At 34.9% G+C, this 26,954-nt stretch overlaps 1 protein-coding gene across 2 annotated transcripts in view; it reads right to left on the reverse strand.

Annotated features, from left to right (window-relative positions):
- The window catches only part of LOC141436140 (organic cation transporter protein-like), a 63,993-nt gene that overhangs the window by 27,458 nt on the left and 9,581 nt on the right, over positions 1–26,954 (reverse strand). Inside the window, exon 1 of one of the 2 annotated variants that reach the window (XM_074099013.1) lies at positions 4,682–4,965. The exons of the other annotated variant lie outside the window; for it this stretch is intronic. Coding sequence (XP_073955114.1) covers positions 4,682–4,754 — 73 coding nt within the window. The 5' untranslated portion in view covers positions 4,755–4,965. Of the gene's footprint in view, positions 1–4,681; positions 4,966–26,954 lie in introns of those variants that run through there. 2 annotated transcript variants of the gene reach the window in all.

Raw genomic sequence — 26,954 nt, forward strand, 5'->3', positions numbered from 1 at the left:
CAACACCAGGGGTATTGCAGATGCGTTGCCAACCTAGAGGCCTAAGATGGGATACCTCAAGTGCCATTAATTTCACCGGCTGTCTTACTCCCTAAGCCGCGATAAGGCCGCCTATTGCTTACCTTGTAATTTTTCTCTGTGTATCTGTTTTGTGTATCGCTTACTATTTCTGGTGTACAATAAAGAGTCTTTATGTTGTATTGTATTGTATATATATAAAGTATAAAGTAGTATGTTTCTATAAAAAAAAATTGAAACTAATAGTTAAACTGACTTTAAAAGAAGAGGTTCTATATTCGTCTTCACTGCTGTAGATACAGTGTATAAAGTTCACGAAATACTTTCCTAACGTTTTGACTTAGGTTTGTAAAGTTTACAATCTGTACACATTTCCTATTGTGTGTTGAAAAAATAGCAAATAGCACGTACCTAACCGCCACTTTTAAAAACAAAGGTACAAAGTGCATTGTAGAACTGCACCGATGCATACCAGGCGCTGATTGCTAATCCCGCTGCGACCGTGGACCGCAGCCGCTCGACCAGAGCATTGAAATTTTCAATTTATTCACTGTGCGGTGCTAAATCTATGTGCAACCTACCGGGATTTTTAAGTAATCATCAACGTTGGATGTTTCTAGTCTGAAATACATATGTCAAAGCAGACAGCGAGACGAGATATACATCCTTGTCTGCGTCATTATTACCTGTAACTATCTTATAATTTATCTCTTCTAGTTGGCCTTTACGAGAAAACGGAAGTGGTGCATTTTCTGATTTCCATACGATTAATAAAATAAACATAATGTACCTACCTACTTAAGCTAAAAAATACAATATAATAAAATACTCTTCAAATAAATTGAAATGGAATAAATAATCCAAAAAATTGCAGTGAATTATTATTAAATTATTAATTTATTATCTCATAAATTATGCACGTTTTGGGAAATTACTTATGTTGAAAATAGCCTGAATGGCTTCGAGAAAAGTAAGGTACGGCCGTGCCTTTGTTTTTGTTTTGCCCGACTTGGCGGGGGCGCTGCCCCCAGATATTTTCATCGTACGATTACACGCGAAAATCAATTGCATAAATCTCGACGTCTGACGAATTACAAAGTAGGTATAATATTACGATATGTCCCTCAAATTGGAAAGTGTTATTTATCCATTTAGGTAAATTATGAATATAATGTATGAGATATTGTTTTGTGTAACATACAATGGGTACTAAAAAAGTACAATCGATATGCTTAGTGGAACTAAGCAGCTTCAAAAAATAACAACAACAACAAAAATAACTAACAAAGTTTATAATAAGAACTTAATCCTACTAATATTATAAATGCGAAAGTTTTGAATGGGTACGCTTGTTACTTCTTCACGCTGAAACGGCTGGACGGATTTGGATGGAATTTGGCAAAAAGTTAGTATATAACCTGGATTAAAACATAGGATAAGTACTTTTTATTCGAATTACCAAGCAAGGGACCGCTGGGCTTAGAGTCATGAAATTTGGTACGTAGGTCTAGATTATAGGTTTGGTACAAAGGCATCTAGTGGTGTAGGTAGAAGTATATTCCCAAGGGGGGTACGTATTATAATGTATAAATTTAAAATACATATCGGTTGAAATACATACAGTTGAAATACCGAAAATTATAAAATATAATGCATCAAAATATATAAAGTTATTTGACATAAGTTCTAAAAGCATAAGCTTGAAATGCATAGTGGTCAAAATATATAATGGTTACAACGCGTAATGGTTCTTAGTCATATGGCACAAAATGCATATTTTCATAAAGTATACGTTCAAAATTTATACAGTATGTTTTCTATAATGGTCGAAATACATACTAGACACTGAATTTTCACAAAGAAAAATGCATATATTACAATTCTGGCACTCGCCGGCCGCTGCCGCGGCATGTTCGCTATGCTCGCTCGGCTCGTGCTTGTTTTGGTCAAAGTTGAACCTAACACGCTCCTCCTCGCTACGCTCGTCGTCGCACCTAAAGTTTCTATTCAATTTATGATCTGACTTTAGTTTAAAATGCAAGGTCTTGTTAGACAATACCGATTCCGATCAGTCGGTATCTTATAGGTTAGGCTAGAGTTTTTTCCAGGCGCGAAGCGCCTTAACTACCCTGAATAGGAGCTCCGCGAAGCGGAGCTCCGTCGACTTGTCTTACAGTCCTTAATTTTTCAGAATTTAACATGTAAATACAATGTGAATAGACTGGAGATGATGATGAACTTAGGCATTATATAGTATGTATTTTGACCATTATGAAAAACGTACTATAGGAATTTTAATTGTTATTTCTTTCAACTATTATATATTCTGATTGTATATATTCTGAACATATACATTGTGAACTTAGTCATTTTAATTTTATGTATTTCGACCAGTATGAAAAACGTGCTTTATGAATTTTGATTAATATTTATTTTAACCATTATATTTTTAAATTTTCGGTATTTCAACTGTATGTATTTCAACCGATATATATTTTAAATTTATACATTATAATACGTACCCTCCCAAGGGATAGGAATAAACTCTTGAAATTCCAACCGCTGGGTTTAGAGTCTTGAAATTTTGGACAGTAAAATTATTCTTAATATCCTCAATGAAATGTACGATATAAATTTCGGGAATTCCCAGGGGAATTTTTTAAAATCTCAGAATTTCAATTGTAACTACCTGATCAAATAGTTTACGCTTGCGAATCCGCGGGTAAACTCAACTAATATTATAAAAGCGAAAGTTTTTTTTTTTTTTTTTTTTATTCGAATGGATGGCAAACGAGCATATGGGTCTCCTGATGGTAAGAGATCACCACAGCCCATAAACATCAGCAACACAAGTTTGTAAGTCTGTTTGTTTATTTGTTACCTCTTCACGTATAAACTGCTGAATCCATTTAGATGAACTTTGATATACAGATAGTTTGAGTCCCAGAGAAGGACATAGGATAGTATTTTTCCTGGAAAATTGCAGTTCCCGCGGGATAGCGAAAAACGAATTTTACGCGGACGGAGTCGCGGGCAATAGTGTAAGTAGCTACAGGATGAACCATTTTAATGCCACCTAAATGGAAAGCACTCGCAATACTGAAGATAGGAAAATTTATACAGTACTTTTGCAGTTACGCTTCTTTTTAGAAATTATGAAATATATTTTTCAATATTTTTTCTATAATGTCTTAAACTTTCGTGATTTTCACTCGTAGTCAAAATACGCACTGGACTTATCACGCTAACACACACGAGTAATATTTACCTCGATGTTTCGGCAACTCGTGACCACGGCCACTGTAATGTTGCCGAAACGTCGAGGTAAATATTACTCGTATGTGTTAGTATTTTTTCTATTTTCAGCATTTAGATTACTTTCCTTTCAAGTGGTCCACAAAGTGTTCCATTCTGTATATGACCGTCTCACTATCTTAAATCGACTAAAGAAGACAAAAGAGATAGACATCAATATAACTTTGCCGTCTTAAAGGAAGTAGTGCGGAGATTTCAGGGTACTAAATAGACATTGGTAGGTAACAACTTACTCGTAAATATCAACCATCATTGTCGTTCATGCACAAGATGCGCCTTACCTCCGCAACAAAGAAGCAAAGCTACACCTGGGGGCCTACCACGCTCTCTTAATACGATTCAGTTTAGGCTATAAACTGAATTGCATCGCTATTTCGTACCACGACGCTACTTTTGCGATTCAGTTCAAGCACGGTTCAGTGACAGCGATACAGACATTTTCATTCACTCACTTCAAGCGGTTTTCGTACCATGACGCTTAATTTGAGTGGGAATTGAATTGCTTCCGTGTCAAATTTTGCGATTCAGTATAAGTTACTCATTCTGTCAATTCTTTTGGATCGCTTTTTTTTCAACTTATGAATTTCAAGAACTTTTAAACTTATATTCAAGTTTTATAACTTTTCATTGTGACTGACATTGTGCTTCTTAACTCCTCATTCACAAAACTAATTTTTCAGTGAGAAAAGAGACTTTTGGATTAGTGACAACGTAAACATTTTATTTGTAATCAACACAACGGTTGCTAAGAACATGGAATGACATAGATTTATGGTTTTCCAAAATAATTTAGTACTTATACAATATTTGGTTTGCATATAGCGGCATCCCTTTCGCGACTTAGCGTTTCAGTTTCAGACCAGAGACAATATTCGGTCTTTCATTCACTTGTAAACCATTGAGACTCAGCTCTAAGAAATAAACGTCGTGGTACCAATTTCGACTATTCAGTTTAGGTGCCTAAATTGAACTGCTCTGCGTTTGGATCGTTTATGAAAAGATCATGGTAGGCCCCCTGACAGCTGAGCTGCATAGTTCATAAAATACCTTAAATTTACGATATACATCCATTTATAGCCGATAAATTAAATAACTCGTCCACTTCTGCTTTACGCGCTTTCATGCAGTAAAAGGACCTTCCTTTACGTCAATATTTTATGGACATAATCTTGTAAAATGTCCCTAGGTACGATAGTAAAATGCTTCAAATAAATTCACCATACATATGAGAATATTTAGCCATTATTGGATTTGCTTACTTACACGCGTTATTATTATAATATTATATTACATTTACACCATAGCCTGTACACCTAGAATCATGATAAATTTAGGAGGTAACACTTACTCTTGAAAAGGCCCATTTTGAAACACTTTCTCATAATGTCCGGAAAATTGTTTATTTTATTAACTTCGCCCATAGGTATATTTTTATTAGCGTTTCACGTTTATGAAGATTGTGGAATAACGGAATTCACACGTCAACTTAATTTCGTTATTCACTAAATGCTACTTAAATTTTCATTTTAATTTGGTTCGAGATAAATTTTCGCGTAAATTCGTAGATGGCTAACCGGTGTAGCACCGACCCGCTACGAGCAGATAGATTAGACTGAGAGCGCAGGCGGCGCCGGCGGCGGCGCGCGCGCCGGCCCATTCATCCATTGCCACACTCCGTGGAAATTTCATACAAGGAGAACCGATTATCCTCATTACACTCACTCATTGTTCACCATATCTTTCGGGATCAACAACAAAAGAGATAGCAAGTCATCACATTTTTCGGTAAGATTATGAAAACAAATAAAGGAAATTGCCCTGAAAATCACGATGTCCCTGAATAACTTTATAACCACTAAGGCTGGATTGTTTTATAATGTAATAACTATTGCACATCTGAATAAAACACTTGCAAATAAAATGTTGATTGCGACATTTCCAAGCTGTATGTACAAGAGTGAGTTAAATAAGTTGTTTTGTGACAATAATAAACTTAACGCACAAATTAAAATAATTCAAGGCATATTAGCACAGCATTTGTATACAGCACATTATGTTGAAATTATGGAACGTAAGTTATATTTTACGTTCATATAGATTAAAAATATTACACAATTATAACACAATGCGACGACCTTTATATAATATAACACCACATAATAAAGTATGTAGATAAATGGTACAGAAGCATTCATAAATGCATTCCCACTTGAACAAAACTTTCCTGTGAAGCAGAAATTGACGCCATCTATGTGTTCTAAGTATAAATCTTCATGTAAACTTTCGTTATCTCAATAGATGGCATTACGGTAAGAAAATAAAAAAATGGTGATTTTCCACCGGCGAGGCGAGACGAGACGAGGCGCGACGAGAATTGAAATTTGTATGCATTCTCGCGCGCGGGCGCTGCCATAAAAAAATCAATTCTCGTCTTGCCTCGCCGGTGGAAAACCACCTTAATTCGGGTAGTCTTTGCTGATTACTGCTTCGTATATTGTTGAATGATATTTTGCTCAGTTTCATACTCATATATCACGGCTGTTTTATTTATTATCGTCGGTAAATCCTTCTTAATGAGGGTTTCTTGACAGCAGAAATACCGCTAGATCAAGATGGTGTTAGAATCGAGAGGTCCGTTTGGCATTACAGCCTTGCTTGCGATTGGCTGATTTAGTTATTTAACCAATCACAAACGTGATGAAATGTCACAGTTGTGAAACGGACCTCACGACACTAGCGCCAACTAGCTTGTTACGATAACCCTGATGCGCCGGCCGGTATTGTGAATGCGCTTTCTTCAAGCTGGGATAGCGCGTCGTGTTAATTTTTATATTTACTAATCATCAAGCACTCAAACAAACATTCAAAAACACAAAATACTCAGACTTGTCTTTCTGGATTTGAACCCCGGACACACCCGGTAGCTCATTGACATTTATTCTTTAAGTGTTCTGCCTCTGCCAAAGTGTTATTGGCAATTCTTGTAAAAAATTTCAACTCCTTCAAAGTAAAAAAAATGTTAATGGAATTACAGTTCTATCATATAGAGACCAATGTCAAATTGGCAACCTTACACTTTTTTTTGTGCTCGGGCAATATTTAAATAATACGTTTAGTATAAAAACTTAAAACGGTAAGGTTAACAGGCAACTAAAGTACATATGTTGTATTTTTTAAACCGTAGCGGTCCCCCGATACCGACGACGCTTCGATAAAAAAATAGTACTAGGTAAAAAAAAAAGTATCGTACCTACCATCCCTCTCAATTGCGAATTAAATAGTATAAGCGTCAGAGAGACGGAACGACACGAACTTCGATTTTCGAATTTCGTAGTAGCTCTGCTGATTCATCATTACAACTATCTCGCTCCTATTCTCCCTCTTGTCAAATTTATTTCTTCTCGGTGGCCTTACTTCAATAAAGTATTAATTACATTAGTTTCATCATATCTAACATTATGTTAAAGCTGATCTTTTTACTCTCAATTTTCAGAACTACAAACATACATTGCTCATGTTGGGGATATACATTCATCAACACGGCACGTCTCCGAAATGGGACCCTCAAATACCCCAATTTATAAAGTCCGAAATCAGCTGAACCAATTTTTTTAATTTATTTTTAGTGTATCACTTAGGTACATATGCGTTACCAGTATTACAATACACTATTACTTAGATCTATGGTCTCTCAAGCAGAGGATCGTGGGTGCAAACCCAGGCTCGCACCTCTCTAGTTTTTCACAATTCATGTGCGAAATTACGTTTGAAATTTACCACAAGCTTTACGGTAAAAGCAAGCACCATGAAGATTCCTGCACACCCATTCGAAGCATACAGCAACCACAGCCCAAGCCTCTTTATTTAAGAGGGGACTTGTGCCCAACAGTGGGCCGTACTATATATATGGGCTGGAGTTGATGACGAAATATTATGAATACTTTTTAAAGTTTTTATTTCTGTAAATAATTAATAAAAAATCATGTTGTAATTAAATAACTTGTTTTGATTTCCCGTCCTTTACACTGTTACATATTCGTAATTGTATTTAAGGTACAGTCAAGTGTAAAAATATGAACTTATTGAAAGTTTCAAAACTAAGTACCACAGACCTTATTAAGTACCATAGACTGTACATATTACAAAAAATACGCTAACCAGCAAAAATAACGAATCTCTCCGTAGGCACAGAATAAGTAATAGTCTGTAGGGTAGACACAAAGATACAATGTTATTTTTGCTGACCATTCAATATATTTCAGTGCATTTTCTTTCCAACATTTTCAAATTCTTGCCTAGATATTTCTTGATATTTGACGAGTCTAATGTTTAGCTAACTTTATGATATGATGGATGTTAAAAAAATCCTTTACTATACTTTAACCCATGTTAGCCCTAATGATTGGAAAAACATTGAAATTAGTTTTATTTATTGTAGTCTTCTTGTGACTCAACTTCCATATAATTTTTATTTTTTATGTTTTCCACTTGTTTCGCGTACCTAAGTAATCAGTAGCCTTGATGTTGTAGTTATAGTATAGGATATTTTTGACATCCTCCCTGTATTCTTATCGACTTGTGTATTTTTGTCTCAGGCTCGAATATTTTTATAATCTGTGCAACGAAACAGCTGACTGCAAGTACGAACACAGAATAAGCTTTTTATGATGATAACAGGATAACCTTAGGATAACTCCTTTTACAACAGATACTCCATTTACTTATACAAGCGTAAAAATAACCAGACTTGTAGGTACTTCAGATGTTCGGCAAAACATAATTTTAAAAAATATATTTAATGGATCGACGTTCACATTAGATATTCTAACTGCCAATGAACGTAATACTGAAAAAGAAGGCAATGAAAGCGAAGCAAGTTTAGTGTTTTCAACTGTATACAAAAAGTTCAAACCCACAAAATTAAATAGCAAAGTATTAACACAAATAGAAGCCAACGCTGTTTTGCTGTTAAAAAAACTAACCTTTAAAGTGGAAATGATAATCTACGACGAGCGCAAATTAATCATCATGACCATAAGACATTATTAAAGCTTAAGAACATATTACGAGGACTGTTTATGGAATATGTTGGTACTCGAGAAAGTAATTTAACTAGAAATACAATAAATGAGCCAAAAAACAATCCTCATTTATATCGGATCTATTCATTTAACATCCATAGAATTTAACAGATTATTGCTGTACATAAAAGAATCAGTAGAATTGATAAAATGCAGGATTGTCTACTTCATCGTTTTTTCAATAATTGTAATTTTGCAATGGAAAGAAGATAAAAAAATTAAAGAAAAGCGGGTGATGTATATTTTGAACTAGTTGAAGACTTAGCAATAATATCTACATTAAATAGATTTAAATAATGACGAAAAGGCACTTGTATACGAGTAGTTCTGTGCAAAAAGATGTAAGCTTTTATTTTTCACTTTATTCCTATACAGTAAGGTGAATGGTGAAGGCATGGATACCTATCAACACATCTTTGAGTTTATAGTACAACGACGTATCTATCTAAGCATTTTTTATATAATTTAATGTCAGTGCTATATAAATGAAGCATATGCGCCAATTGCACAACTGCGGATTCAAGCGTACCTCCTACGATAATCGTAACGTGTTTAATCACTAAGAACTTTTAATGTATACATATTTATCGAAAAATGTACAGTTTTTTATTTAACTTCATGCGCATTATATTTAGTTAAAGACATAACAAAATAAGTGCTAATGCTAAACATATTCTAAACTTAATAAATACAGTTATAGGATTTTTTAAATATTGCAAATTAAATATTTCCAATACTCAACGCTTTTTATTTACATTTTATTATTTCCAGTTTATATGAATTATCGAGGTATAATTGAATTTGAATAGGTATCTTATTCTTCACTTCGGCACTTCTAGAAAACGTAAAATTTTCGCAACACCTTGATATAATGCCAAGCAGTTCTATCAATAGCGATATTTATAGCCTCAACATTTATTTTTATTACATGTTGAGTTTGTACAAAAGTGAACGTTTTTAAAAATCGAAGAACAAAAAATCAAGAAAAATTTACGATTTAATAATAAAAATGTATAATTTTTGCATTCGGAAAGTGTGTCCTATAGTGTCGATTATCGTATTAGTTAGTCTTGAAGTCTTATGTCGATTCAATGATTCTAAAATATGTGAAACTACCAATTTAAGCTTACTTGAGCCATTGATTTTACAAGATGGAGCAAATCGTACATACCTTAGTTTGGACATTAAATTGGGAATGTCAGTGTCAGTTAATAACCTCTCTGTGACTTCTGAACAATCAGCCAACAATGTATCAATCCATGCAATAGATGCAGATAAAATAAAAGAAGTTTTCGACGATTCCTTACATTATTTAAAGAATTATTTAAAAAAGTCATTTAGTAATTTATGGTCAAGTGGGAGTAGTAAAGGTAATGAAATGACAAGATCTAACCTTGAATCTGACAGTAAATCGCCTCCTGCCCGTCGTGAAATATTTGCGGATTTAAAAGTAGGAAACAACGAACAATATAAATTTAAAGAACGTGTAAATTATTTGGCAAATTCATATTCTTCGTCTACAGAAAACAAATATTCAGATGTTGAAGAAATAGTTAAACAGATCTATCAAACGAAAACAGATAATCATGTATTTGAACCGTCCTTGGAGTCTACTTCACTAAAAGAAACGAACAAATATTGGACTAGAGATAGTATTGTAACAAGTACTTCGGATAACACACAACATATGAGCGATTTGATACGACAGCAATATTTACTGAGGAATTCTAAACAAAGAATGCAATTGAAAGAATTTCTGATAAAAAAAATGTTACAGAAACAACATAGACGGCCCACACAAATGGCTGCGAATGCTTTAAATGGAATAAATACACCTCATTCGACGCCTCTCATTTTAACAAGGAGATTAATGAGACCTAGTTTTGAGACAGTTTACCCACAGGACGAAAGAAATTATAACTTACATAATTTTCGCCGTGTGAATAAGCATGATTGGACACTGAAACCTGTATTAGAAGAAGAAATAGCTAAGGAACTGCCAGCAGCCAAGAAAGATCAGTTACGTTATAAAAATAAATTGCACTCTAATGAGTATAACCCAACAGGAAATGTTTTGGATCGTACTGAAGCAGAGCATAATGAAAATTATGACCATGTCGTATATCCTGAAAATGAAAATCCTTTTTATTATGACGAGACAATACAAAATAATGAGTCTCGTGAAGGGGACACCATTGCCCAAGTTGGCGAAGACAACAGCAAAGACTACTATTCAAGCGCTGATGCACCACCTGCGTGACATTAAATCTTTAGATAATTTATTTGTGAATGGCGTCTCTTATTAGTTATCTTGCCCACACTAATCTAATTGGTAATTCGTTTTTATAAATAGATACGAGTAGGAAGTGCATAATAAAAAAATATACTAATCATAAAGCTCATGATCTGAAAATACTCAATTCAATGGTTGATTAAGTGCTGCTGCATCTATTGTAAGCTGGATTGCCTACCAATATAAAACTTGCTTGACAAAAATTGTCTATGCGAGCGTTGCCTACCGTGATAGTTAAATAAATAACTTGGTGGTACTACTTTGCTCTTTGATTAAATCAGGCGTACAATTGAAGGCAAAAGTAAAACTAATACATGAATATATTTGCTACACAGCATTTACAGGCACATACACTGTTTCGGTTACACATGTATACAACGCATGTTCATCAACGCCTATAGGCAGACATATTATTAGTGATGTGGGGAAAGGTACAGACATTACCTATGGCTGGGGGCCGACGCACAGTGGGGTATTTTAACATTGTAGCCGGTCAAAACTATTTTTTAATTTTTATTATTCCTTATGGGTTTCAGTAGAGTTATAAGGTGTTTTCAATCACTATTAGGGTATATATCTTTAAATATTGTAAAAAAAACCTATTAATCCTAACTCTCTTGGATGGCATCGTGCGTCGCGTCGTCATCTGAATCTTCGAAATCTGACCATAAAAAGTAAAATATATGTATCCTTATCTGGGTAATCATTCTCCATTATTACATTATCTTCTTCAATTCACAATTTTTATTATCTATATCTCGAAAGAATTTCGCATATTGAAATGGCGTCTAAAACACTTTAAATAACAATCAAGTTTTGCTGTTTTATTCTAAACCCCGCGGGAATTTCAAAAAAGCGGCCAAGTACGAGTCGGACTCGCCCATGAAGGGTTCCGTAGCAGCAAGTAACATAAAATAAAAGTTTCCTTTACTTTACGATTTATGACGTATTAAAAAACTACTTACTAGATCTCGTTCAAACCAATTTTCGGTGGAAGTTTGCATGATAATGTACATCATATATATTTTTTACTTTTATCATTCTCTTATTTTAGACGTTACAGGGGGGGGGGCACACATTTTACCATTTTGGAAGCGTCTCTCGCGCAAACTATTCAGTTTAGAAAAAGTATATATTAGAAACCTCAATATCATTTTTGAAGACCTATCCATAGATATCCCACACGTAGGTATGGGTTTGATGAATAAATATTTTTTTTGAATTTCATTTCTAAGTATGGGGAACGAATCCATAAGGGTTCCGTTTTTTGCCATTTGGCTACGGAACCCTAAAAATACCTTGTTAGTGCACCTCTGAGACCCTTAAGGACTATATTTTTATCTTGTATCAGGACAGTTCATATATCACCTAGTCAGGTAGTATAAAAATAGTTATTTGTGTCACCATTCATCCATCCCAGCCTATATACGTCCCACTGCTGGGCACAGGCCTCCTCTCAGAATAAGAGGGATTGGGCCATAGTTCCCACGCGGGCCCAGTACGATTGGGAACTTCACACGCACCATTGAATTGTTTCACAGGTTAGTGCAGGTTTCCTCACGATGTTTTCCTTCACCGCAAAGCTCGTGGTAAATTTCAAATGTAATATTTGTGTCACAAGGGAGCAAAATGGTGTATTTACGGGGAGGGTGGTACATTGAATCCAGAATGTAGCGAAGGATTCTACAAAAGAATCATGAGCGTAGCGACGGATTCTAAAGTAGAATCCTGAGCGTAATGAGGGATTCGAGTGTTAACGCCCAAGATGCAAATAATTTAAATCCCGAGTGACTCATACACTTTTCACACCGAGTTGAAATATAACAGCCACCAGCATAGAAAATGGCGTGGTTTTACAATGAACAACTTGAAAAAATTGCATTTGTAAAAAAAAACATTTAGAAAAGCCTTGAACAGAAAAGTTGAACTTTGATCCCTCTCGTCGGGTGGGAAAAGTTACTTTTCTGAATGAGAGATGTGAAAACAAAATTTCTCTGCTTTCACAAAACCGCTGCTTCGAAACCTTCCTTTCATCCCGACGTAAAATTTCAATCGTGTCCTGATTTTTCTTCAAACCCCTGTAATTGTAATTATATTCATCGCACCGACGTCGTCAAATTAGTCTTTTAGTAGACGAAAATCTAAACTATAAATATACATCACAAACAACAACACAACAACAACAAGTATTCACATCCTGTCGTTGCTCTTTAATGTCCTTTTTAAACCTCAGTCCCCTTCCTATCTTTCAGAAAGGTTCAGTTACTTGGCTGCTGGGTCTGGAGATCGGTTGGGGTCGAGTAATAATCTTTCTCTCGCTTTTCCAGTTTTCTAAATCCTTCTCCGTGCACGCTGTGAGTCTGTGGAATCGGTTGCCAGGTGATATCAGGCGGGCACAGTCGGTTGCCACCCTGCGGAATCGCTTAAGGGCGCACTGGCTTGACAGTTCATCGTAAATTCTTAAAGGAGGCAGTGTTGTATGTTTTGTTTTGTGTATATGCGGTGTATATGTATATATGTATTTTGCATGTAGTTTATTTGTCTTGATATGTATTAGTTTACTGACTTCATTATTATGTATTAGTTTGTGTACTTATATATGTATGTGTATTTGAAATGGTTTAATTTCGGTTCTTTTACCTTTTCATTGTACTTGTAGTGTCTACTCTTGTGTCTGATATCCTGTCAATCGTTCAAAGGTTAACTGGAAGAGATCCCTTTAAGGGATAAGTTCGCCTTTGTACATCTTATTATCCTGTGTTATGTTATTTTCATGTGTTTTATGTACAATAAAGAGTTACAATACAATACAATACAATACAAGTACAAGTTTGTACAAGTATCTCAAAGTTTGTCAAATTATGTTTTGTTTCTTTTATTTTGTACAATAAAGAGTTTACATACATCATATCCATACTCTTTCGACCAAAATCAGAAAATCAATACCAATTTTCAAGAAATTTCGCCATTCAGCAAATAGCAATTTATTAAAATTGGTTTACCAGAACTTTGTCAATCAGTTCAGTTATCAGCTAGTACTGTATCACAGTGTGGGGCAGTGCGGCGCAGTCCACTATGCTGGAGATCGGAACGGCACAACGCTCTGTGTTAAAAGTGATGCTTAAACGTCCCTTTCGTTTCCCAATTGTAGATCTCTATGCCCAAGCAGATGTACTAACTGTTCGACGACTTTTCCTATTCAGAACTTCTCTTTCCACACACAAATCTTCTCAATCCATGACTTGCCGAAGTTGCCGGTTCCAAAAGTTTTTTTCTGCTTTTGGTAAACGTTTCGAAGAGCACATTAGGATTTCTACTTACTTATAATAAAATTCTAAGCTATTGTTATCTAAAAGGCTGTACCTTAAATGTATCAAAGAGAAAACTTTTGAAACTACTGCATTCCATGAGTTACGATGACACTAAAGCAATTTTAGATACGATCTCTTAAGCACTTTGTTGCCTTTCAACAAAACAAAAAAAAACATTTATTCAGTAAATAGGCCGCAATGGGCACTTTTACACATCATTTTTTAAACTACCAGTATTCATGTGATCTAACTACCTTATTGCGATTCCTTTATTATATGATTATAAGTAAGTTTTACAGGTTAACTCAGGTTTTGTATCTTTTAAGCCTGTTATACCCAAAATTAATTATCTTATATAATCTTAACTGGTTCCCCGCGTTACAGGCGAACTCTAGTGCGGGGGATTCCTGGTAATTCTTGTATTTTTTCAAGTATATAAATTTATTTTGGGAAATGATATAATGGATTCGCCCTTTTGTTCAAATCTTTGATTTGGTCATTTCTCTGCGACATGTATAACTGCGGAACCCTAAATATCAGCTCCTTATACTTCGTATAATGTTCTTTTGCTGTACTGTTGGAGTATAGGCAATACCAATAATAATATTCGGGCTTTTAAATAATAACGTGTATCAACTTTAAGTGTGCCGAGTTTGCATAGTACTTATTGTTTTGAGATGACACTAATTGATACTTCCACTTTTCATAAACCTACGTCAACAGGTCGCGTACTTAATAATGAGATAATTAACTAATATGTTTGCTGATGGAATTGCAGCTCTATAAATACTCGTAGCATTGCTACGTAGCAATTAACTTGCAAAATAAGCAATCACTCGAGATACAATATGTCAAGCCACAATCACAAACGTAACGGTAGCGAAGCAATATACCTATCTGAAAGAGCAGACGTAAAAAACCTAGGAATTCTAACCGTCAGGTAGCTGCCTGGGATCGCTAAAGAATTTGGCTGTGTATTTTGAAGCTATTTTCTAATTATACTAGTCCGTGATGTTTAGTATGTTTTAAAATTACCTGAGGTATACTTGCTAAACATAAATTATAATAAAGCTCATTTACTTTAATTAATTACCCTTATTCCTCTTAGTAATATGTCTAATTGTACGTGTTGCTTTTGTAATATGAGAAAAGGTCTGAGTAAAATGTTGTTTAATACATTCCAATTTAATATCTCAATTTACATACATTTAGAGCAATCAACTTCCTACAACAGTCCCAGTTGCTTATTAAAGTATTGCGTTTATGACATTAATTAATGACTTAAGTAGTGGTTAAAGATCTTAAACCATTTAGAACATTAGATTGTAACAAAGTAGGTATAATTAAAATACAAGGGGAGAATAGTAAGAAGAGCATACGATGGTGAGTAAATCAATAAATAAATATTCAGGTTTTACAGCGGTTTTTTTTTCTTTGCCGAGATGACGCTAAGTGCTAACTTATTATGAAAATTAAAAATAGTACGGATTAAGAATTTAGTTTGATCAAAGTTCTTGCGACTTTTCTTTCCGTTATGGTCTAATTATCGCTCGACGCTCGAAAATTCACCCAAGTAATAATCATCGGCTGTAACTCGTATAGGGAAACTAACAATCTACGGGCAACAATCTACGGGCAATTGCAGCCCTATTGTTAGCCTTTAGGAAAAAAATGAGGGTATCTAGGCAATTTTGTCTCTGGGATAACATACATAATTATGTGCTCAGTTTCTTACAATCAGAATTATAAATGACCTTGTTTTACAAGGAGTAGGTAATCGTGGCTCGAAGTTTCCTCACCCTTTTTATTAGGAAACTAGCGACCCGGGCTTCGCACGGGCAAAGTAAAAAAACGGCCAAGTGCGAGTCGGACTCTCGTACGAAGGGTTCCGTACCACAACCCATCTATACAACATTAGACGTTAGCATAAAATGGCAAAAAACCACGTTTGCTGTATATGGGTGCCCACCTTAAATATTTATTTAATTTTAATTTAATTATTTATTTTTAAAGTACATTTATATATTCTGTGAATATTTCAAGCAACTACCTGTTGCCGTTATTAATATCGAGCAAAAAAAATGTATGGGAGCCCCCATTAAACATTTATTTTGTTCTGTTTTTAGTATTTATTGTTATAGCGGCAATAGAAATACATCATCTGTGAAAGTTTCAACTGTCTAGCTATCACGATTCATGAGATACTGCCCAGTGACAGACAGACAGATGGACAGTGGAGTCTTAGTAATAGGGTCCCGTTTTTATTACCAAAGGGCACAGAACTCTAAAAAGGTCTCTAATCAATGGCACTTCACACACATTTTTCAGCTCAATTTCCCAAAAACTACACCGAGCACGCACGAAGCCGGGGCGCGTCAACGTAGAGTATATGCATTTTTTGGTTAGATTGATATTTTTAATTTCGTAATATCTTTTGAATGGAATGTCCGATTTGAATAATTCAACAAGTAATCTTTTTTTGTTCTATAATCAATAGTTTCTTCCCTAAACCCGAACAGCTGTATTTTATGTAACTCGTGTTTTAACAAATAAATATTTTTATCTTTATCTTTATCCTGTCGGGGCATGCACCTGCCAATCGACCTGAAAAGCGCTCAGGTCGTCCCGCCATCTCCTCTTGGGTCTGCCTCTGCTCCTATGTCCATCCCTCGGGTCCCATTCGGTTACGATGATAGTTTCTATACAGCGCATGCGATGAAAGATGTTTTATGGCAACTTTTTTTACACTTTGAGTTACATTACATTATTGCAGTTTTAGTACAGAACCCTAATATTTTCTGTTAATAGATATAACCTATGGCACTTTGGAATAATTTAGCATTCTAATAAAGAAACAATTTTTAAAATCGGTCCAGTAGTTTTTGAGTTAATTCGTAACAAACATCCAAAAATCCAAAGCTTTCCTCTTTATAATATTAGTATAGAATAGGCAATATTACTGCAATTTTCTGCCGTCAGAGTGCAGCACTAGCACAAACCGTAAATAGTTTTTTGAATAACATATTATTTTAAAAGATATTACCTATCTCCTATCTTAAATCTTAAATGTCCGTAGCATGCCATAATATCATATTATTTCAATGTTTTTTTTTGGAAATATAGCTCTATCGATATTTTGCTACTAATAAATATGTCATGACTTCTATAGGTACATATCTATGCAAAATATAAACTGACGTTGTCATGGCGGTTTGCGCTAGTGCCGCCCCCTGCGCAGAGCTTTGCGTAATATTAAAAAAAATTGTCTTAAATATATGAAAGCAAGTTAGTAAGGCAGCTCATTAATGTCTATAAGTAGTTCTTAGTTAGTTAGTCCCACTAATATCCCACTTTCTACTAATATTATAAATGCGAAAGTTTGTAAGTCTGCTTGTTTGTTACTTCATCACGTCTAAACCGCTGAACCAATTTAGATGAAATTTGATGTACAGATATATTTGAGTCCCGGGGAAGGACATAGGATAGTTTTTATCCCGGAAAATTGCACAGTTCCCGCGAGATAGCGATAACCAAATCCTACGCGGAAGGAGTTGCGGGTAACGGCTGTAGTTAGTCATAAATATTAGTTTTAAGTAGGGTAATGAGAATGAGGCAATCATTTTTCTTTTTTTTTTTCATTTTAATACATTTTAAATACCTAATTTAAAACTCGATTACTCGAAGTAGGTAGTTCCTTATTATAACATATAACGCACAAGGATAATCACGTTGCAGAATAACTAAAGATGCTTACCTTAATATTAATAATAAAATAACCCTTTAAATAATCATTAAAAGTTAACTTATGTGACGAAACAATTTTCCAATTTATAATATAGCTATTGAAGCGGAAACAATACCTACCTTCGTCATCAAGGTTATGTCACTAAGTTAGTGTGACCTTCGCAGAATTAAAATTAGTCGCCCCCGATATGGACTAGTAATTGATCCGAGTAAAAACGCTTTAAAGTATGTCAATTAGCTATAAATATTTAGATACGGAGTTAATTAACACATTCCGAAGGATTATTATAACTAAATGTAACGATAAGAAATAGAAATTATAATAATACCTACTCTAACCCACCTCCTCCTAACCTGCTAGGCACACACAGTAGGTACCTACATCTCTCAAAATGATAGGGCTGGATTATGGTAACATAAAAAACGTGCAGAATTCGAAATTAAGCTGGGACAGGCATTCAGCGACTTCTTAGTAAAATTATTGTTGAGAAAAAAAACCCCACTCCAATGTGTACACCGTATATAAAAAAATATAATAAAATTTCATTTTATCACTTTGCCGGCATGGTTAACACATACCTATGTGTACTCGTACAAAATTACAGCTTCCTAGCACTAACAGTCTCTAAGCCAGGCGGCATATAGACGGATTGACATGGGTAAACCATAAGGATTCCTTGTAAATCTACGGAATCCTATAATAAAGAAACACCAATTAAAAATGAAAGCACAACGTTTTTATATCTATCTACAATAATTCAAGTATATATATTTGGCTAGAAAAATCCAACTCTTAAACAATTTTCACTGGTCCTTTTATTTGTTTTCCGTTTAATTTGAATTTGAATTGAAGCTGAATTTATTTTTGTTCGTTGTTTATATTTTTAATTTTTGAAAAATAGCTTAATACTCATCTCGGCTGAAACAGCAATTGCTCCATGTGAGGCCTAGGTATTAATGTACTATTTATAACTACAGTTTGAACTTGTCAAAGTTACAAAATGTCCAAAATCTATTTTTTTTTGCGAGTACGAGTAGGTGGTGAACGAACTAACTAATTTCAATGTTGAAATATCAAATTATCACGCAAAAAGGAGTGTCTTTTTAGGCTAGGGACGTAACTAATGATTTTTCTTTCATTTGAGAATACGAATGCCGATGATAAGAATTAACGAACGAACAAAACCATAATTACATTAATGCGAGTATGAAACTCTAAGAATAACTTTTTGAACTCATAATCTCATTTTAAAATTAATTTAGCTATAAGAAGTCTTCCGTGTTTCATGGCATTGCAGTTCGATAAAATATTCATAATAAGCTAATAAAATGTAAGACCCATACAAATCGTTTCATTTGAATTGAAATTATGGAAGTTAATTAGGATTATATACCTAAGGTTATACATTAAAAGATAAAACAACAAAGTTACGATTCATTGTCTTTGTCGTTTTATCTTTTATAAACACCAAAAGAGCGATCACTCACTAGCTAAAGTTTTTGCAGGTAGGTACCTGCATTTTTTTATTCGAATAAAATTAGAAGTTAAAATGATAAGTATTATAATTTTGATTCGATATGGCTAATTTTATACTGAATTATTGCAAACACGCGATTTAACGCTAAGTATAAATATATTTTTCACTTCTCATGCTCGTAAAGTTCGTGTTTATGCTGGATCTAGGCGACATAAAATGACTTTTCATGTTCAAGGAAATCAGGTGAAAACAGCCATAAACAAAAAAGTTTCTACATATTTTTTTAATCATTTTTAATTTGTATAGAATTGTTTCCACTGTAGCAATATGAACGTCTTGGGTAAAATGGCGTATTAATGCTGCTTTCTGCAAATCTTACAATATCATAAATCCGAAAGTTTGATGTGTGTGTTTTACTCTTTCACGCTAAAATAACTAGCTGGATTTGGATGAAATTTATCTAATATATCAATGTTCCCACAAGATCAGAATTTACACGCGTAAAATCCTAAAGCCTTAGGGCACTATTGAAAAAACCAAACACTAAGGGGCTTTGATTAGATGCGAAAGAATGCACCGTGCGCAGCAAGCTTGCGCTGCATACAAATACCTACTCAAATACTGCAGCGAGACTGCGGCCATACGGTCGGAAACGGGCTCCACTTCCTAATGCGCCCGCGTCTTGGAGTATTGAGGTAAAAGACAAAACACATTTAATTTCTTTAAAGTTTATCTACCTATTATAGTTGGAAAAACTTGTTTTTATTTTTTATTTTCGTTTCAAATTAGATGTAGGTAAGTATTTTGCGGAAAATCTAATAAATATTTCTATTTCTATTTTTTTTTTAATCTACTATTTTAGCTGTAAATTTATTCATTTTAAACGTTCATAATTATATCTCCCGTGTGGTGTCGGGTTAGAATTACACCTCTCCATTTCTTCCGTGGATGTCGTAAGAGGCGATCGGGGATATAGGTTAAGGTATACCGTAGGCGATAGTCTAGCAACCTGTCACTATTGTACCTACCGTTTTTGTCAAACTTAAAACCTAAAATTGCTAAAAGTGGGTCCGAAGCGGTAACGTTTCGTGTGCTCTGCCTACCCCATTTGGGAATACAGGCGTGATGTTTGTTTGTGTGATAATTATATTTTATGTACCTAGGTACTTATTTAAAATCGATTAAATCAAAAATAACTAACTTAAGCGTTTTTGGTTCTTCCTTCGAAATTATCAAGATCTTCCGGTAATAGTGAGCATATAAAATTAAAAAGTACTCCAATTTACCCCGCACGCCCACATCATATACATATAAATGAATGTGTTTTTATTTTTTATGCAAAATAGGGCGCCCCTAAGGTAATAAAAACAGTTAGTACCAAATAATGATTATAATATATATTGCATAATGTGCTTTTGTTTTCTTTACGCGCATCACGAATCGTATCACACAGTCGCACGCACATTAGCCGTCAAAACTAAGGCTGCGGTCCAATTCGGGTCCACGCGCGCAAGCGACTCCAAACAGTATTTGATTCACACCGTACGAAGTAGCTACAAGTTTGTGGTTTTCCGGACATGATATGAATAAAAAACCGGAAATGGGCTACATTCTATGAGAATCCTGATTAGTAGCCATTTGCATCTATTATTTTAACCCGTTCTACTTAAAATAATCAGAAATAAAAATAAACTATTTACGAACATTAAAAAAATTATACGGTCCAAATTGTACGTTTATAAAGTTTTTATTTAGCTTGTGCTGCTTGCTAATGATATACTCGTACCTACTTATTACTTATACAATATTGACAGAATGGATGCTTTTCCTTCCGATAATAACTCGTTGACTTCAAGTTTTTTTTCCATGTATTAAGTTTAATTATGTGTCCCACTGCTGCAGCTCTTGCCGCATTTCGGTGTACCTCCAGAATAATTCCGTAGCATGTTCTGAGCGAAATTATCCATACAAACTTTATCAACCTGGTAACCCTACAGTTGCATAGAATAGTAAGTCACGGCAACTATCGTATCTCGGGCTACTCTACACACAAATCTCATACATAGCATAGCATTGCACAATTTGCGTCTTTAGCATTGCCAGGCACGCGCATGGCATTGGATTTACGCAGATTTAACTGCCCGAGTGGTTGACATCATTGGCCACTTCAAATTAAGATTCTATAAACAAGATCATATTTTGCATTTGGATCACTGCAGAGTTATAGAAGACACTACCTACCTTGGCACAAAAGTCCATTGATTAGGAATTATGATAGCTCATTTTTAAAAACACCTCTAATAGCTGCCTCATACCTCATCATCCCAGCCTATATACGTCCCACTGCTGGGCACAGGCCTCCTCTCAGAACAAGAGGGCTTGGGCCGTAGTTCCCACGCGGGCCCAGTGCGGATTGGGAACTTCACACGAACCATTGAATTGCTTCGCAGGTTTGTGCAGGTTTGGGTTTGTGCGGTTGGTTTGGACTGCCTCATACCTACACACTATTAATCCTTCGAACTGTTTCTCTGGCGCTGGTACGAGTACCACGGTGGAAGTCGTATTCGTAAATAAATAATGCGATATTTTAGGTTTTTTTATCGTGAATAGAACGCTGTTATAGAAAAAACATATGAACCACTAAATTCGGAACACAAAATGCATGAGCTTAACTTTGAAATCAATCTGAATTTGGAATTCCTAAAAAACGCACGAAATTTCAAATTAAAGCGGCCAGTTCGACAAAACGCCACTTTACCTAGTATGTAACGACCTAATATTACAAGCTTTTATTTAGTTTCACATGTCCCGTTGCCTGTCTGTTTGTCTGTAGTCAAATCTTGCCACTTAAATTTGATCAACTTCAGTAGTCGGATAGACTTGAAATTTGGCATACTTATGTAAATTGCGTGACAATACAACATTCTGGTAATGACATTCTGGTGGTCCAGCCAGAATCGTCTCTGCATGACGGACCTCCTGAACGGCATTGACCTGAAATTTGGTACGGAAATGTAGTTTGGATGACAATGTAAGTACAGTCAACAAAAAGTACATATTGAAGAAAAGCTTGTATTTAACATGAAATTTTTAACAATAAACTTGTTTCTAAATATAAAACAATAAAATATTTTTTTCAAACAAGATCACGGAATGATATTCTACTCGGAATTTCGCGATGTTGCACCGTCCATGATTATCACTGGTTATAATATTATAATCATTACCACAGAATAGTAATAGTATAAGTATGATAACTTAACTCATTCGAATTGCTATGGCGATTAGCTCAAATGGGCAAGCGCCACGGGAGACCGATTTGTAAATGTATCAAGCAAATCTCTATTTTTTATCTGAAATAGCCTAAAGGAAGATTACTGCCATCACAGGCAGAATTGTTCGTAATTAATCATTATAATATTACATCACACAGCGGGTTGGGGCAGCGCTAGCGATGGTTATAGTTTAGCCACGAGTGAACATTCATCATGAATGAATGGTTTACGGCATGAGTCATGCTGGTAAGGTGAACCAGCAACATCGGTGTAGATTTTGATACTACAAACTCATTACAAGTACCTAAAATACAGATCAGTATTTAACACCCACTTTGTTGTTACAAAAGTGTGTTTGTTTTCTATACGCAAGAATGGACAAATTTAAGTTTTTTTTGAATAAAGATAATTTTTGAGCCCAAAAGTATAACAAAGTTAAATGCGAGAAAAAGGGAGTTTCCAATGGGTAAAAAGTGGATGAATAATCGAGTGTTTTGACGACTTGCATCAAACGTCATTCATTCCACGATTATTATTCCAACGGGTAAAACTATAATATAGTTACTGTATACTGTATATCAACTGTTTACAGGGTGTAATCGTTAAGTAGCCAGGTGATTATTCTGTAAATATAACAGATATTAGAAAACTTTAAACTGATAACGAAAGTACGTTACCCAATGAGTAAAAGCAAATTAATAACATATATTTAATTAAAGTACTAATGTTAAAAATATTAAGTTAAAACTTTCCCATACATTTAGTATGACGTTCCTTGAGGCTGTCTGCCTACATTATACTACCCTATGAGATAAAACTGTTTCAGATTCATTGTTGTGTTTCAGACGCATAAACTGTAATAAAATAATGATACTATCTTTTATGAATCAGTAAAACTACCTCTAACGAAATAATAAATCAAACATTTATTTTTTTAAGAAGTACCTCCCTAGGTACAGTTTTTATTTACAGCAGTCGCTCCAAGCCTTTGTCGCCTTTGTTGTGCGATACATTGACGGGCCCTCTTCAATTTACCTAAATGAACTTTTCTTAAAATTTGAAAATGATAGTAAATTGATATGGAAAAGTGGATAAAATAAAAATTTTATAACAAAAAATTGAACCGACTACAAAAAACGATGAAAATAATTTTCTACTAGTTTGAAGTCGGTCGGTGCCTCAGCACGAGCCAGCACGAGTGGACCTATAGTCATCTACCTCACCTACGCACTATAATATGTTGGGTATCAATCACTCCTGCTGGCATGTGCTGAGACACCGACCGTCTTCAGACTGGTAGAAAAATATTTTCACGGTTTTTTGTAGTCGGTTCAATTTAATGTTATCATTTTTATTTTCACGCTTTTTAGTGTTAATAATCTAAGATATAATAGTTTAATATCAACTGCTCGTCACTTTTTACGAAAGATTGCTTTTTCCGATGCAGAGACGTTCATTATTGAGGAGTCCTGGTGCTTCACCACCCGTTTTACCATATGCATTACGATGAACTGTGTTAAAGTAATTAAAATTCAACCCGTGAAATACTTGTTATTGAGTAGTCATTGCGATGGTCAGCTGTGCTCTTCATCATCAGTTCATCATCATCCCAGCCTATATACGTCCCACTGCTGGGCACAGGCCTCCTCTCAGAACAAGAGGGCTTGGGCCATAGTTCCCACGCAGGCCCAGTGCGGATTGGGAACTTCGCACGCACCATTGAATCGCTTCGCAGGTTTGTGCAGGTTTCCTCACGATGTTTTCCTTCACCGCAAAGCTCGTGGTAAATTTCAAATGTAATTTCGCAGATGAATTTCGAAAAACTCAGAGGTGCGAGCCGGGGTTCGAACCCACGACACTCTGCTTGAGAGGCGATAGGTCAAACCACTAGGCCACAACGGCTCATCAGTTCTACTTCACCAAATGATGATTTTCAAGAGCAAATGCACGAGTTACTACTAAATATATCCAATTTACTATAGGTGTTCCTACAACATTAAAAGAGTTCCCTCGATTTCCTTAAGATCCAATCATCAGATCCTGATTTGGTGCTTATGGGGCCTAATTGAAGATATTCCTAGACGAACGCAAAAATAAATATTTCAAATCGGTTCATAAATGACGGAGTTCTGAGGTAAAAAACATAAAAAAATACAACTGAATTGATGACCTCCTCCTTTTTCGAAGTAGGTTAAAAATAATTCACGAATCATATTTTTTATGATAATGGTGAAATGACTAGACTTTTTAAAGCCTTTCAACTAACGGCGTAGGAACTAAATGTATGGGAGGGTTTGAAGTAAATATTTAAGGTATTTCTCGTTATTCAAAAAGTTATTGATGTGATTTTACTCATTGGGTAATTGACTTTCGATATCAGTTTAAGCTGTTCTGATATCTGTTATATTAACGGAATAATCGCCCGGCTACACTTAATGATTACATCCTGTATATGTACGAGTAAACTGTATAGCGTAGTATCGGTCATTTCCTTCTTTTAGAAAAAGTTTGAGCATCATCTCCTCTAACAATAGTAAATGTTTCCTGAAACAATATTTAAAAAAATCGCTGTGAAATCGCTGTTTTTAAAATACATCCTGAATTCTACGCAGAGAAGATTGTGGGCGAGCTAATGTCGAATAACAACTTTGAACAGTGTTATACTAAGTAATGTAAACGAATAACATATTAAGCTGTGATCTGGTTTTTAATGAGCCTTATCGTATGCAACTTTTTTATTATGATAATACATAACCCATATGTCATATGAAAATATTAATAATTCTTGTTTAGTAGACCGTAGACACACCATACTCTACCCAATTTGAAAGTACCTGGCTACTTCATTACACGAAGTGTAAAGCGCTCGGTTGTATTATGCGATAAACGCTGCGTTAAACGCAATGCGCACATGCGTTTTACGCACATCAATTTTGTTGATTTTGTATCAGATAATGCAAGCGCTTGCCACTGCGCTCACCGCGTAAGACAATGTTTGGTAATTAGATTATCTGTACCACTACCATGAGTTTACAGTGACCGTACTCCATAGCGACGGCGTAAATTATTTGTAGAGGTTCTGTACAATTCTCCATACAAATAATTTACGCCGTCGCTATCGAGTACGGTCACTGTAAACTCGTGGTAGTGATACTGATGCAAAGGTGATGTGCGTCCAGCGCATTGCGTTTAACGCAGCGTTTATCGCATAAAACAATCAAGCGCTTAAATGTCAACTAGAAGGTAATATTGAAATATTGCCGTCAAATTAAAGGTGCTTGTTGAACGTGGGAACGGCACAATTACTATTAAGTACTAAGTAGTAGATAAGGCTACTAGTTAAAAGAATAATAAATACAATAAGTTTTTTTTTTCGAATAACTTGAGCTGTATTTTTGTAGCACACACGGTTTTTGAAAAATAATTATTGATATACTGTGACGACATAATATTATGTCTAGTACAAAATATAATGAGGTAGGTCTCGGGTTAGTCCAACTAAAAGATACAAAGATAAAATCAATATTCTGACGGCGTGCCTGTATTTACCTTTAAAAGTAGCCACACCTTAAGATTTGTGTCTGTGATATAAGTTATTACATTATAAAGATTATATATTAATATTATAGCCCATTCGTCAAACTTAGCCCAACAACTTTGCATAATAATTAATGTTTCGGTTACGTGCCTTAGAACTCGTTCTTCCCAACACTCGTGACTTACGTATAAACCAACCTTCATGTTTGTCAGGTATTATTCTTTTTTATCCACATCCTTATTATTACCTTTCACAATCTGCTGTTTCTGCGTTTTGTCTCAGCATTGGTTAATTAACGAAATAGCATTTAAATAGTTCCTTGTTATCCAACCCAAACATTTTGTCTCTGAAGAACATGCGATTTTTGTAATGCATGAAAAAAATGCAATTAAAGATACTAAGGCCAAATCGGAACAGATGAAAATTAACACTAGCTTTTGCCCGCGACTCCGTTTGTGTTGAATTCACTACCAAAATATATCGCAATCCCGCAGGATTTACAAAATTTTCCGAAAGAAGAACTGCCCCACGTTGCTTACTCCCAGGACGTCAAACTATGTATCACCAAATATTATCTAAATTTATTCGACGGTTTAAGCTTGAGGTAACGTTCAGGCAGACAAGTTAGCTTTCTCATTCATAATATTAGCAAGGACCATTCATTATCCATGATATCCTTCGGTACTTGATATTAGTTAGGATTGTCTCTACACGCTTAACGGTATAAAGATACGCAGATACGGATACCTATTTATTTTCACTTGATATTTTAATGATAGTAAACGAAAGCACATGCCCTTTTGGCAGCAACTTTTGTGAAGTGACTCCATTTTTAATTTGTTCCTTGCGATTTTTTTTAACAAGAATGCTAATTTAATTATAACTATTACTAACACTTAAC

Source organism: Choristoneura fumiferana, chromosome 16, assembly GCF_025370935.1.
Source record: "Choristoneura fumiferana chromosome 16, NRCan_CFum_1, whole genome shotgun sequence".
Classification (NCBI taxonomy): domain Eukaryota; kingdom Metazoa; phylum Arthropoda; class Insecta; order Lepidoptera; family Tortricidae; genus Choristoneura; species Choristoneura fumiferana.